Source organism: Triticum aestivum, chromosome 1B (assembly GCF_018294505.1).
Source record: "Triticum aestivum cultivar Chinese Spring chromosome 1B, IWGSC CS RefSeq v2.1, whole genome shotgun sequence".
Classification (NCBI taxonomy): Eukaryota; Viridiplantae; Streptophyta; class Magnoliopsida; order Poales; family Poaceae; genus Triticum; species Triticum aestivum.
The window spans coordinates 83,444,957-83,460,402 of NC_057795.1; the positions used below are offsets into that span (position 1 = coordinate 83,444,957).

Sequence of the window (15,446 nt, forward strand, 5' to 3'; positions counted from 1 at the left end):
CCTAGAAAGTGTCAGTGACCGCACTTGAAAAAATATTTTCTTTTTGCGAAAAATATAATATAGCTTAATTACGAAACATCATTCTCACAATCAAACAAATAGTGGTGACTTAAGGTCACAAATAAATTAACCAATTGGCATAACACCCATAGCTGACAACGTCAAATGTACAAAAGCATCATGGTGAAGATATATAGTGATTCGACGGAATCATGACTGAGGCGACTCGGGAGGCGACTCGGGCGGCGCCCGCGGCGACCACCGCGAGTCGGCCGCCGGGGCCTGCGATCCCTTCCACAAGGCGTGTAGGGGGGCGTTTCTGGGTCCTCGCGGGTTCGGATGACGAGGAGGATGACGACGGGGATCCAGCCGGCACATCGCCGGTCGACTACTCACCGACGCCATCCGACGTGATTTGCGAGGCCTTCGCCCCTGGTTACTCGGAGGAAGAGGTGGCTGCGTTGGTCGACGAGATTGTGCCGGCCGAGGATCCGGCGCGGATCGGGCTGTGTTCTGAGGACAGGGCGGAGGTTGTTCGCCGGATCATTCACCGGAGGACGGCGGCGACGGCGATCCGGCCTTGGAAAGGGCCTCTACCTAAGGTTAGTATCCAACCCCTATCTTTATCAGATTTCTTCCCGCACGATGATTGGACCCATGTCGTTCGTAAGAAAAAGAAGAGAAAGGGGAGATCGGCGGGGCTGTCACCGGCGCCGGAGATCCGAGCGGCGCCTGAGATCCGGGCGGCTAGGGATGCTCGTTTGAATGCTCTCTTGGGCCATGAAGGGGCCGCAGATGAGCGGGCCGTGTGTGTGCCCGTGCATGGGTATGAGGCCCATCATGGGGGAGCCGAGGAGAGGCTTAGTGGACAGGCCTTGACTGGGTATGTGGCCCAGGAGAGCCTTGACGCGCCTCCTCTACGTATTGATCCATGCAGGGTCGAAGAGCGGCGTGTTCAATCTGTTCTGCCGCCGCCTAGGGTTGTCAAGCGTACGGGGGTACCTGGCTTCCCTCGCTGCGGACCTGGTCGTGCAGCCCGCATCCCTCCTCTCGCCATGGCTGGGCGGGGGAGTGCACCGTCGGCTGATCCGAGGAACCAAATGGGGAACGGGGCGCCGCCGGTTGGACGTGGTGGTGATCCACTAGGGCAGCGGCCGGCCCTGCCAGCAGGGCGTGGATCAATGCCGGGAGTCAGACTGGTGGTCGCTGCAGGGCGTGGCAATCCTACCGGCCCACGGCCGATGCTGGCAGTGGGCGCGGTTCCGGCGAACGGTCGTGGAGCTCCGGGTCTACGGTCGCCGTCTACGGCTGCGGCAGCTTCTTCGACTATGGAGCGCGGCGCTGCTCCGCCGAGGCCTCCGGCTCCTTCGGCTGTGGGGCGCGGAACGGCTCCGCCGAGACCGTCGGTGACCAATGACCCTCGGCCGGCTGTCCAAAACATTGGCTCACGGCCGGTGGGCCAGACCAATACTGCCGGCGTGCCGCCTCGTGCAGCGCCACCACCTCACTATGTCGCGAGGCTGGCGCAGAAGCGCTCGGGACAAGCGCAGACGAGACAGAACGTGGTGGCTGCACAGTCTTCTAATCCTCCCCGGGGACAATGGGGAGATGATGGTTATGATGCGTATGGGGATGGTCAACACCGTGGATCGTCATCTACGGGAGGTGGCCGTGGTTATGCTTGGCAGAGTGATGGTTCTGCTGAGCGGCCCTTCCTTGGCCCTCCGGGCGGTTTTGTTGAGGGTGCTTCTGGGCCGGACTCTCGGCAGAGAGGTGGCTACCGTGGTCAACATCGTGGTCGAGGTGGTGGTCGTGGCTTCCGCAGACAGCATCCGCCGCATGCCGTTGTAGACCATCAGGCGTCCGGGGTGGAGGCTAATTCCTCTCAGGCGACCGCTCTGACTAGCGAGGCTATGAAGGTAGTCATGGCTCTGGCTAACAGGATGTTGCTATGACTGGCGCTTCAGATGACGCAGGTATCAGGTCTGAGTCTGAGAGGGCGTCCAAGTGGGCGCGTAGGAAGGAAAAAATGCTTTGTTATCGATGCGGTGAGAAGGGGCATTTCATTGCTGAGTGTGTGGCTGAGTTGTGTGATACGTGTGGTAAGCCAGCACATGCCTCGGGGGATTGCCCGCTTCTGTGTGAGCAGGCTCCGGCTCTTACAATGTATGAAGTATATGGTGCCGAGCTGATGCTCTTTGAGTCCCCAGTTGCGAGAGAGATTCCAGTTGAGACGCAGAGCCTAACTACTGGAATTGTGAAGGTTACCCAGGGAGATGTCTCTGAAGCTCAGATTGTGCAGAGGCTTCAGGAACTGGCTCCTGGAGATTTTCAGTGGGAGCTTATCCTCATTGAGGAGCGCGTGTTCAAGGTTGACCTCCCGTCGGTAGAGGACTTGCGGCGGTTGCTGAGCTTTGGGATGTGTAAGGTGCCTGGCACTAATTGCATTCTTGAGTTCCAAGAGTGGAAGAAAGTGGAGCCTAAGGGGAAGCCCCTTACTCAGGTGTGGCTACGTTTCTCTGGGGCACCCTCTGAGGCTCTGACAGATGTTCGTGTTGTGGCTAGTCTGGGTATCATGGTTGGCAAAACTGAGAAAGTGGATATGGCATTCACTCGCGCCCATGGGGTGGCCAGATTGCGAGTGAGTGTTCTGGACATCGAGTTCATCCCGGATGTGGTTAACTGGACTTATAGGGGAGAGGTATTCCCTCTTGAGATTGAGTTCAAGGATTCTGAGTTGTTTGCTGAGGCGGTTATTGGTGATGATGTGGATATGCACGAGGGGGACGACAGTGTTGGTGCTAGGGAGGATCCGACTGATGAGGCTGGACGAGAGAGGTCCAACGGATCGGAACCAGTGGCTCAGTTGCCCGAGACTGGATCAGGGGTAGAGTCAGCCCCATCTTCGTCGGTACCTAAGAACATGTTGCGGTTTGGATCTTTCGAGCCTGCGTCTGCTCCACCTAGGCTTTGGAGCGACCGGGGTGGAGTCTGATGATGCTTTTGAGTGCTCGCTCCCGGTGCTGGATTTTGTGTCTGCTGTTCGTCCTGTGGTGGGTGACTGTGTGACGGGCCACTCGGAGATGACCGTGGGGGGGGGGGAGGAACATGGAGCCTCAGGTGGTTCCTTTCCTCCCAGGGCCCCTGCGGTCGCGTGCAGACAGATGGCAGCTGAGTCGGTGGCTCTGCCTAGGGGGGGAGTTCGGGGCAGGTGGCCATGATTTCCTCTCCCTTTACTCTGACGCCGGCGATGCCAGCCTCGCCGTCGTTGGTCGGCCGTGAGGGGGACCGTATGGGGCAGGTGGCCTCGGACCCTTCCCTTTCGGCACCGGCTGCTTCTCCTGTGGTGCTCTGTGGGAGTCAGGGGTAGGTGGCCCGGTCCTTCCCTCGCCTTCGGCTATCGGGACGGCGACGCCCTCAGGCTTGAGGGTTGGGACAGGGGGGGGTGCTCGGGCAGGTGGCTCCGGCACCTACACCCCCCGGCCTCATGTCCGTTCATCGTGGGAGCCCTCCGCCACTACTTCCTCCGAGTGGCGCTACTCGGAAGGAGGTTATTTCCTTCGGCTGGATCCCCAACCCGGTCTCTGAGGGGAGATGGATGAGCTCTTGTCTCCTGGACCACCCGGAGGTTGATGACATGTAGCAGAGGTGCGCTATGAGGGCGGCCAAGCTTCATGACATTGAGGTCACAACCGGTATGTCAGTCAACTTGTCCAATTCTATTTTGCATTTTTCTACGGATCAGATTATAAATAATGCAAATCAAGTAGGGGTTTCGCTAGGGAATACCAATGCTGAAATTTCCAACTCGGTTAATGATCTCCTTGATCTGGAAGCGGAACACGCTTTAGAAACCATTCAAAACCTAGCGGCGGTGAGACCTATGAATGATGTTGAGATTGATGCGTTCGGGGTGAGAGTGCTTGACAATTTTTGTGTGGACCTTGCACCATCCACTACTGAATCCGAGGAGGAGGAAGTTAGTGTAGAGGATGTAGTGAACCAACCACCAGAGCCCGGTTATGAGGACAGGATGTTGGACAATAGTAAACCCAAACGTAAGTGGAAGCGGAAGGTGTATCCTGCGTCCGCGGTACGTATGAGTGCTAGGATTTGTACGGCAAAAACATTTCATGATGACTTATGAAAGGAATCTTTTAGAATAGCAGAGGTCTGAAGGACTTGGCTAAACGAAGGTTTCTCGCTGAGGCGTCTCTGGAGCATCGATTAGATTTCATCGCTCTCTCTGAAACTGGTAGAGATAATTTTGCGCCTCGGTTTCTTTCCTCTCTTGTGGGTGGGGTTGATTTTGATTGGCATTGCCTACCACTGCGAGGACGATCGGGAGGTATCTTGCTGGGTGTGAGATGTGATTCCCTTGAAGTCCGGAGTGTAGTGATGGGCGGCTTCGCGGTAAAGTTTCGAGTTAGGTCTAAAGTTGATGGTTTCAACTGGGCTTTGGTGGCGGTTTATGGTGCCGCACAGCCCGAGCTTAAACCGGAGTTTCTGGCGGACCTTGTCGAATCTGTGGGTCTGAGCAGCTTCCGATGTTGGTCGGGGGTGATTTCAATATCATTAGGAGGAGAAAGGAGAAAAATAATGATAACTTTGACGGCAGGTGGTCGTTTATGTTCAACACCATTATTGAAAGCTTGGATCTGAGGGAGATAGAGCTTTCTGGTAGAAAGTTTACCTGGGCTAATGCTTTGCCAAACCCGACATATGAAAAGCTTGATCGAGTTCTAGCGAGCGTGGAGTGGGAACAGAAGTTCCCTCTTGTTACGGTACAAGCTCTCTCGCGGGGAATATCCGATCACACACCATTGTTCGTGGACTCAGGGGAGCCGAACCATGTGGGAAACAAAAACACCTTCTCATTCGAGATGGCCTGGTTCGAACGTGAGGGGTTCTTAGACCTTATTGCCAGGGAATGGGCTAAGGGTGTAGGAGGTAGGACGGCGGTCGAGCGTTGGTAGAATAAAATTAGGCATATGAGAAGTTTCTTACGGGGTTGGGCTAAGCACCTCAGTGGGGTGTATAAGATTGAAAAGGATAGGCTCCTTTCTCTTATACAGGCCCTGGACATAAAAGCCGAATCCGTGATTTTGCTGCCTGCTGAGCTCCAGGTTAAAACTGAGGCGGATAAGAGGTTGAAAGAACTTCTCCGCGAAGAAGAGTTGAAGTGGGCTTTGCGAGCTAAGGTCCGCAAAGTGGTCCAAGGGGACGCCAATACTCAATTCTTTCACCTGATTGCCAATGGTAAGCACAGAAAGAAGCGTATTTTCCAACTTGAACAAGATGAGGGTACTATTTTAGGACGGGATAATCTCAAAACTTATATTACCGAGTATTATAGGCAGTTATTTGGACCTCCGGAGGATAATTGTGTGTCCCTCGATGAGTCCAGGACTGAGGATGTGCCTCAATTGTCTGCTGCCGATAATGATATCTTGGTTGGCCCGTTCTCAGAGAAGGAGGTGTTTGATGCTATTGCACAAATTAAAAAAAATAAGGCTCCCGAACCGAATGGGTTCCCGGCCGAGTTCTATAAAAAGTGCTGGCACATTATTAAGGGGGATTTGCTACCTATGTTTCATGATCTATTCTCTGGACAGCTTCAATTATTTCACTTGAATTTTGGAACTATCACATTGCTCCCTAAGAAAACGGATGCTGTGAGAATTGAGCAGTTCAGGCCGATCTGCCTCCTCAATGTGAGTTTCAAAATCTTTACCAAGGTCGGGACTAATAGGCTCACAGAGATTGCGCATTCTATGGTGCAACAATCCCAAACTGCTTTCATGCCGGACAGAAACATCCTTGAAGGGGTGGTTGTCCTTCATGAAACGCTCCATGAAATCCACTCCAAAAAATTAGATGGAGTAATTTTTAAGGTGGATTTCGAAAAAGCGTACGATAAGGTCAAGTGGTCATTCCTCCAACAGGCATTGCGTATGAAAGGTTTTGATGACGCCTGGCGCCGGTAGGTCGAATCATTTACGCAAAAAGGGAGTGTGGGAATTAAAGTGAATGACGATATAGGTCATTACTTCCAGACACGTAAAGGCCTCAGACAAGGAGAGCCGATGTCCCCTATTCTGTTTAACATTATGGTGGATATGTTAGCAATTTTGATAGGAAGGGCTAAGGATAATGGTCAAGTGGGTGGCTTGGTACCTCATCTTGTTGATGGAGGTGTCTCCATCCTTCAATACGCTGATGATACAATCATCTTTATGGAGCATAACTTGGCCAAGGCGAGAAATATGAAGCTACTGTTGTGCCTCTTTGAACAATTGACCGGGTTAAAGATTAACTTTCATAAGAGCGAGTTGTTCTGCTTTGGTAGAGCCAAAGACGAACAGGAGTCTTATAGGCAATTGTTTGGGTGCGAGTTGGGGAATTTACCATTCTCTTACCTTGGTATTCCGATACACCATCGTAGGTTGACGAACAGAGAATGGAAGTGTATCGAGGACAGATTTGAGAAGAAACTGAGTTGCTGGAAGGGTAAGCTCAAGTCATACGGAGGCCGGTTAATCTTGATAAATTCGGTGCTCACGAGTATGCCTATGTTCCTCTTATTGTTCTTTGAGGTTCCAGTTGGTGTTAGGAAAAGACTGGACTTCTGTCGATCGCGCTTCTTTTGGCAGGGTGATGAACTTAGAAGAAAATACCGGCTTGCTAAATGGGATATTATTTGTCGACCCAAAGACCAAGGGGGTCTTGGTATCGAGAATCTTGAAGTTAAGAATAGATGCCTTCTTAGTAAATGGTTATGGAAGCGCTCATATGGGAGTGAGACCATGTGGGCGCAGATCCTTCGCAGCAAGTACCTCCAGACTAAAACATTGTCCCAGGTCACAGTCAGACCGACTGATTCGCCTTTCTGGAGAGGACTAATGAAAGTCAAACAATCATTGTTCAATAGGACGAGGTTTGTTATTGGAAACGGTGCTAGTACACGTTTCTGGGAGGATACTTGGCTTGGCGACTCACCCTTGGCCATTCAATATCCGTCTTTATATCGTATTGCTCAACGACGTGAGGTGTTTGTTGCAACGGTATTTCAATCTATTCCCCTTAATATTCAGTTTAGACGGTCGCTAGCGGGCAATCGTTGGGAAGTTTGGCTCCATTTAGTTAGGAGACTGATGGAGGTTCAACTTTCTGACCAACCCGATGAATTACACTGGAAGTTGACTAGGTCTGGAGTATTTACAGTTAAATCAATGTATATTGATGTTATTAATTCGAGCTCCATTCCAACTTCCAAGAATGTCTGGGATGGCAAAGTTCCTTTGAAAATAAAAGTGTTTATGTGGTTTGTCCATAAATAAGTTATTTTAACAAAGGATAACTTGATAAAGCGTAATTGGAGAGGACCTACTAGGTGTAGTTTCTGTGATCGGGATGAGACGATTAAGCACCTCTTTTTTGATTGCCCGTTGGCCAAAGTCCTTTGGCGGACGGTTCACATTGCTTTTAATATTACTCCACCGACTTCTGTCAACGCATTATTTGGGACTTGGCTTAATGAGATTAAGCCTGACTTAGCAAGACATATTCGGGTTGGAGTTTGCGCTTTGCTGTGGACTATCTGGAATTGCATAAATGATTTGGTTTTTAACAGAACATCACGGATTCATTTGTTGCAGGTTATTTTCCGAGCTACGGCACTGATCTGTTCGTGGTCGCTACTCACTCCGATGGAGGCCAGGGAGCATTTGGTTACTGGATCTATCCGTTGGGAGATGGTAGATCGGGATATCTTCAACCGGTTTGGATGGCGGTCATGTAATAGGATAGGAAATTAGTTTACCTATCTATTTGTAGCCAGCCGGTTGTGACGTCTTTTCCTGGCTAGTTTGTCTATCTAGCCTTTTAGGCTCTATGTGAGCTGCCTTTTCTGTGTTTCAGTTTGAGACTTTGAAACCTTGTTGGCACATTTTGTTTTATGGTTAATAAGATGGCTGTATGCATCACTCTTGATGCAGAGGCCAGGGAGCCCCCTTTTCGAAAAAAAATCATATCGTTCATGATCGAAGTAAGCTAGTCTACTAGCCAGCGAGGCATGACCATTAAGTTTGATGCAAAACAACTGGATACTATCATTTTTAGCCTAAGCTGATGCTAATTAATCAAGTTAGCATCGATCAGCTGGTAAACAATACGTACACACAATGAACCAATCAATCAAGATGACAATTAGGCCAAATGGAATCACGCAGCTTGATCATTGATTGAGCAAAGCACAGGAGCACGGGACACTTGGACGCCTAAGACATGTGTACGCCCAATGTATTCCCGCCTACCTAGTTTACTATGTTATCACCTAATTAACTAATATTCCCAACGAGATGACTTGACAGAGTCCTTGTTAGTAAACTAGCGCATCTGTACCTACTAATTAACTTAGTGTGTACGAATTCTCAAATCAATGGGTCTTCCAATTAATCAACATCATGTCGTGGATATCTGGACACGTATATACCTAGGACAGTGATATTTTGCATGTATAGGTACGGAAGATTCCGTTCAGTTCTGTCCCAAGGTAGACTACCTTGCACTATTATGTGGTACCCCCTCATATCTTTCTTTTTTTATGAGATAACTTTTGATATATTCATCTTCAATCATGACAGTATAACGAGCATCAGAAATAATAAAAATTACATCCAGATCCGTAGATCACCTAGCAATAACTACAAGCACTGGAGCGAGCCGAACTAAAGAGAATCTTGTATCTAAGTAGAAGAAACTATGGTCAGGACTAGTGTCAAAAGAATTTAAACAACCAGATGATACCCCGCGCGTTACAGTAGAAACATGCGGGGATTGGTTGCAATATAGTGTTATTTTGATGAGATTTGTCTGATGTGAATTTGAATATGAGATTAAAGATTCAAAATACATATGTTTTTTTGTATTTGAACATTTTATAGTGATAAAATATTTATTAAGTAGTATTTCTCATGCATGTTAAGAGAAATAAAATTAGTGGAGTTGATAAAGTGGGATGTGTGCAAGTTGAAGGAATTAGTATAGGTAGCATTTTCATGCATGCATATTAAGAGAAATAAAAGTGGTGGGAGTTGATGATGTGACATGTGTGATGATGTGGCATGTGTGCATGTTGAGATAAATAGAAGTAGGGAAGATCAATAATTTAAGTATATAAGAATAAGATTTATGTCATAGATTAGGACAAAACTTTTAGTCCTAATATTAAAACTACTATTATTTGCCTTGTATTTCTTGTTGTATCCAGGGAAAACATGTATACATCAGTCGTCTGTGATGGAGATAAACATATTCTATATTATATGGGAGACTTTGAGCAACATATATACATGTGAATAAAACAATACAAAATGCACTAATAGTGAGAGGTAGCCACAATATGTCGTATGCACCATTAGTGAACACATAACTAGCATGTTTCCATACAAAATACAGAATAGGTTGAACATACGCTTTTCCTGAAGTGAGGACACGAGGTAGGATTAAGATTGTTTTAGGGCTTTTGTTGTTTTGCTAATTTATTTGTATTTTTTTAGGGTTGATCAAAATGTGTGTGTGTGTGTGTGTGTTTGTGTGTGTGTGTGTGTGTGTGTGTGTGTGAGAGAGAGAGAGAGAGAGAGAGAGAGAGAGAGAGAGAGAGAGTGAGTGCAGAAATGTACATGGTCCTACTTGTCTTATCTAAAAACAGGTCCCCGATGAGTATCGGGTCTGAGGAATCAGATACCGTCCCCATCTCCATTCTACCCTACGGGGAATAAGTTAATTCGGTAAATATCCCCATGGGGAAAGTTTGTGTTTGTCCCCACCCCCTAATAGATGAAACCCCCCATTAGGTTTGGCGGGTATGGGCCCCATTGCCGTTGTTATCCCTACATGTAAGGCGTTAAGCAAGCTACACCTACACGATACATCCGTTAAAGCTCAAAGTTACACAATTTTGGATTAATGCTTTCTAAATCGGATACATCTTTATTATTCATTCAAATAAGTGGGTGCAACCATATATTTTTCATATATGTTGATGATTTAGAGCATGTTTGGTTTGTAGTAAGGTTGACACGCTTAACCTTAGTCATGCCACAATACATTAGCCATGTGTTTGATCCATTGCTCGAGTTATGCCTAGCCAAACCTTTTTAGCTATATGGTCTACATCTGATAGGCTTTTTTTGGCCAAATCTTTTCACACTTATAGTGGTTATTTTGTTCGCCGCACTTCCCGTGCAAGCCACGATTTTCCATAGTTAGTGATGATCCAAACATGCTCATAATTTTTACAAGTTCATGAAATTAAGCAATGTCAGCATTCTTATAGGATTTAAGTTCCAATGTTGCTCTTAATGATCTAGCTAGGAGATTTACCTTTCCTTTTGGGAATATAAGTTAAGAGAATTACCCAATGCGCCCCCACCTTCCCCATCCTAGCCCACAAGGATTTTCACCCAGGGTGTCGGGTCCAACCAATCGAGGCTAAAGAATCAACGCAAAGAAAATGTCTTCAATAAGCAGACGAAACAAGTTATTGACGCCATGTCCATCTAGTGCAGGCTAGAATGTAGGTTTTCACACCATATATATCAAATTGCGTTCCAGTCAGCATCTTGATGGTAGATCTTCTAACAATTTTTCCACTCAGTACTAAGAGTCAATCAACCAGGGTGTCCTTCGGAGATGTCTGCCAAGGCCACCACGAAATATTCCTTTGCCGAATCGACTCGACAAAGATCATCACCAATCAGGCTGAATCAATATCCCTCTACCTCCTACAGTATGCCTCCACTTATCAACGTGGGGAGATGGCAACACAATGAACGGCCACTAGAATCCACTAATCCAGCTTGTCTCATGGGAACCATTTGCATGCTCGCAACAATGGTTCGTGACATCATAGCATCGACGCATAAAGACTAGATACAAAAAATAGTGAGCCATCGCTCGCACGTCCAAACGAGAAAAAGCTCCACCACCACTTATGGTAGCAAGGGGAGAGCAACCCCCAAGGAGCATAAGATCTAACTACACAGACATACCACCATGAACGATCCGAGATCAGACCGTGCACATCCCTACCACAGCATACTCATGCAACATCGAAGTGCAACCGTCCTAGCAACACGATCGTGTGTGGTACACCAGCCAAACGAGCGACGCCCCACTGGTTGGTTGTGTGCCACACACGATGGGCCTCGTGCATCCTTGGGTTGGTGTACTACACACCATGGGGCTAAAGCTCAACACAGATCTAAAAAATAGCAAAACCGGAATATAGAATGTGGCCCAGTAAGATGATAACCAGATGTCGCCACTCCAGCATGATCGGGATGAAGGCCTTCATAGATATTTTTTTATCGATCCATTGCCACCCTAGTAAGGCTGGAGGCAGTGGCAGCGGGGTAGACCAGAAGAGATGACCGCACTAATGGAGAGGCCCTCACCTCCACATGGGAGAAAGGATAGGGTACAAGGGCTGGTATGGGGAGGGTGGTAGTGAATATTGATGGTGCACGACGACTAGGGTTCTCGTGAGGGTGGAGACGTATTTTTCTCATATCTCACAGAAAATGTCACGAGACCAGTCAGTACAGTTGGTGCACTTCAATACTGAACCCTCACAAGGCCAGATATTTCTTTCTCTGCAAAGAACATATGCTTATATTCACATGCTTCCCAAGTTGCCCATTGAATAAGCTAAAGCAATCTTGAGATATATCAAGAATACTATGAGTTTTGATTTGACCTTTAGAAAGTCATCATCCAACTTTTTATGTGCCTTGTCCTGTAACTAGCCTTCCCAAATTCAAGTCTTAGACTTAGCGCGTGTGCTCATACCTTCTTGGAGTTATGTCGATGATCGTTAAGTGGGACATGACGATACCATCGGCTTTGAGGTCTTTGTGGTGACTTCGTGAATCTCAAGATTTGTCAGTTCGGTCTTCGAAGGTGCTCATAGAGGTAAGATGTGTGTGTGCGTGTTCATACATGTGTGAGTACGTGTGTGTATGTGAGCATCTGCGCATGTAGTTTTTTTTAGAAGAAAACCCTAAACTGAAACTTACATCATTGATCCTCCTTCCGCCATCGTCATCGAAGTAGGTTTCAGTTAACATGCCATTGCTTGTCATTTAGTTAGGACGGGGTTTGTTTTTAGAACGTTAGCAGGAGAATTGCCAAATTCCTTGGTTAGAGGGGGGGGGGGGGGGGTATTACAAGAACACCCCAAGAGGAGGAGTGTGCCGCATAAAGGCAGGTGCCAATAAAGAAGAAAGGAAAACTGCACGGTTTATTTGATGAAAACTGGGCACAAACCTATACAACGCCTAGCTAGCCCAGTACTAAAGCATCACAACACATACAAGACGCGGGAAGGCCAACACCCCACAACACACTCGGCCGGGCACTCGAGCACCTTCGCCTCTATCAAAGTACACACCGAAAAACTGTCGCATTATCCAGGCTGGCACAAGCATATTGACGACACTCAATGGCACCGAAGAGGAACAATATGTCCGATAGAGCAAACTTATGCTGCTCCCGAGGTTGGTTGACATAAAGGTAGCTAGGTTAACTTGCAACCTCACGACTGCACGTGACAATTAACAGTACCACCAATGGGTACTCCTGACCTTCATACATTGTACCTGAGGAGGTAGCGTGTGCCGCAAAAAGAGGACCGAAGCAGTGACCCACGAAGGGGATAGCACTGACCCCGTGCTAATTGGGGCTATTTGGTAGGTAAGCGATATGGAAAGCCCGCGAGAATGAGCACCAGTGTTCCACATTCGGTCCCGGTTCCCATGGCCCGATCGACATATGCTGACGATAACCATGGGCACAGAATTGGCGTACGTGCATGCACGATCGAGCTGCTCGGGGCAGACGGTCCATCGTCTGTGATCTGTCCTTTGTGCCGCCACTGTATTTTGAAAACGGCCATTTGGACAAGTCGCTCTCGCTTTACCCTGCGTCTACCCAAAAAGGAGTAACAAACAAGCGCACGCTGCGCAGTGTCACCGCGTGATCGTCGTCGATCACCTGAGTGTGTGGCCGACCGGCCGGGGCCGCCATAGCATAGGCAATAGGCATCGTGCACTCACCGTTAACCAGCCGGAATGATGCTCGATGATAGCCGGAAAAAGATTGATTGCCATCACTAGCGACGATTCTGTTGCCGTCGAACACATACTCTCTTTTTTAAACAAGCACTCATACATACGCGCATACACTCACCCGTATGAACGTATACACGCACATCCTACACCTATGAGCACCTTCAACAGACTAAGCCGGTATATCATCTTGAGATTTACGAAGTCACCGTAGGCGCCTCGCCGTCGACGGAAACGTCTTCTTCCACTGAAAGCGCATCGCCGCAAATACTGAAATAAATTTAGGAATAATGCAAGCACCAAAACTTGAATCTTGATGGGCAGGAGATATCACTGTCCCTCTAACCATCCAACTACTGGTTGGTTTGCCGAATCGCATACTCATTGTGTAATATTTGCATGGTCCCATGCACTGATGCGCACACACACTCGTGATCGAAGCCACACCCAACACCAGAGCGTGACTGCATGCCTTATCCGCTCCACTCGCGTATAACAACTTTTATTTTATTTCCTTTAGCGGAAAGTCATCTAGGTAGGACAAAAAACACGCGTTAGAAAAATAGATATGACGCGTCGGAGAGCGGCCGATGACACTCTTGGGGTAACCGGTTGCCTAGGCTGGCTGATAATGGGAGAGAGGTGTGCTCGAGTAGAGAGTACAGACCATTGGTTTCAAGAAATTAGGGCACTACACTGCTGAAATCTCAAACCGAATACCGTATCCATCCGCGGACGGGTGTAGACCATCTGGCGGACACTGATGCGGGATCCAGCTATTCAAAGTTGCCCTCATACATTTCAAACCAAATTTGAATAAACTAGACATATGATATCAAATAATACATATTTCATTGAAGTTCGTACATAATTTTAAGTAAAACAGCTGAGATATTTCGACGGTTTAACTAAGAACTAGGAAAAAAAACCCAGGTGACTAATTTGTAGCGGACGACGACCTTGTACGCTTGGCCGCCCTGCCCGGCTGCACTAGCATCGTCGGCCGTGTCGTCATCGTCCCTCCCAACATCGGAAGGGCGTGCCCCCCTCCCCCCCCCCAAAGCCTTGTTCGGCCGCTGTCTGATGCTCGCGGAGTATCCGATCCGCTACCTCTTGTGTGGTGCGGAGGACCGCTGCGGCCAATGTCGACGACGTCCGCGGTGCTCTTGGCCGGCTTGAATGCGGCGAGGGAAGTGGCGCGTCCGTTGTAAAGGAAGCGCGGAGAAGGATTTTGGGTTGGGTAAGGTTGTCGAACGCGTGCGTGCCAGTGGTTTCGATGCCCGCAAAGCCCCCCTCCCGCCCCCTACTTTGCTTCCAGTTTGCGGAAAAAAGATATCCAAACCGGCCCCTACATTCATACATGCTAGTAGTGGTCAAAGTTTCAAAACTTTGACTACAGGCGGCTTATGTTTCAATGCAACATTTCAGGGCCTTTCTGGTTCAAAGGATTTTTAATAGAATTTCCGAAGGATTAGAGTCCGACGATTTTTATTTCTGCATTGATCTTTCATTCATAGGATTAAATCCTATACATTTTTTCTCTAAGAAACAATTTATATTACATTTCATAAGAAATCTAGCATTCACCTAAAGATATAAGAAAAAACATTTTGTTTTTTCTGTGATGCAATCGAATAAATTCAAAGCTTAGAGCATCTCCAGCCGCGCCCCCAAGACGCCCCCCCAGGCGACTTTTTCGCGCCGGCGCTGAAAAAACGGCCCAATCGCGTCCCCAGGAGCCCGTTTTTCGCCGGTTTGGACCGAAATCAGCACCGACGGACCTAGGCCGAACCCGGCGCGCTGGGGGCGCCGGGGTGAACGGTTTTGGCGCGGAAGAGCCACGGGCCCGCCAAGTCAACGAGACGGCCGCTTCGTCGCCCTCATCGCCTCTGTTCCCGCGGGAATCAATGCCAAGGCTGCCGTGCTGCCGCCGCCGGTTAGCCTTGCCATTGATTCCTCATCACGGGCGGCGCGTCACGGGCGGCGCGACGACGCCTCCCCTCCCGCCACGTGTACACACGGATGTGGCTATATAAGCTGGTGGCCTCCCTCGCCTCTGGCCACACCAGCCCTAGCCGCCCATTGACCGCCGCCGACACTTATTCCCTCCATCTCCCTCTCCCTCTCTCCCAAGCCCGATGGCCGCGCGTTTCCCCGACGACGCGACAGCGGCCAACGGCTTTGGCCGCCGCTCGCTTCATGAGTGGGAGGCGTGGCTCCTGTTCGAGGCGAACATCCCGGCACCACCAGACATGCGCGCCGGGCCGACGGGGTGGAGACTCAGCAACGGGGGAGTGCCCATTCCCCCGGTGCCCG

The 15,446-nt window shown here is 48.8% G+C and overlaps 1 protein-coding gene across 1 annotated transcript; it reads left to right on the forward strand.

Annotated features, from left to right (window-relative positions):
• Positions 1–212: 212 nt before the first annotated feature.
• On the forward strand, positions 213–8,007 carry LOC123077366 (uncharacterized). Its single transcript, XM_044499644.1, has 2 exons — positions 213–602; positions 7,659–8,007. Exons 1-2 carry the CDS (start codon positions 213–215, stop codon positions 7,815–7,817), a joined length of 549 nt encoding a protein of 182 aa, XP_044355579.1. The 3' UTR covers positions 7,818–8,007.
• The last annotated feature ends 7,439 nt before the right edge of the window (positions 8,008–15,446 follow it).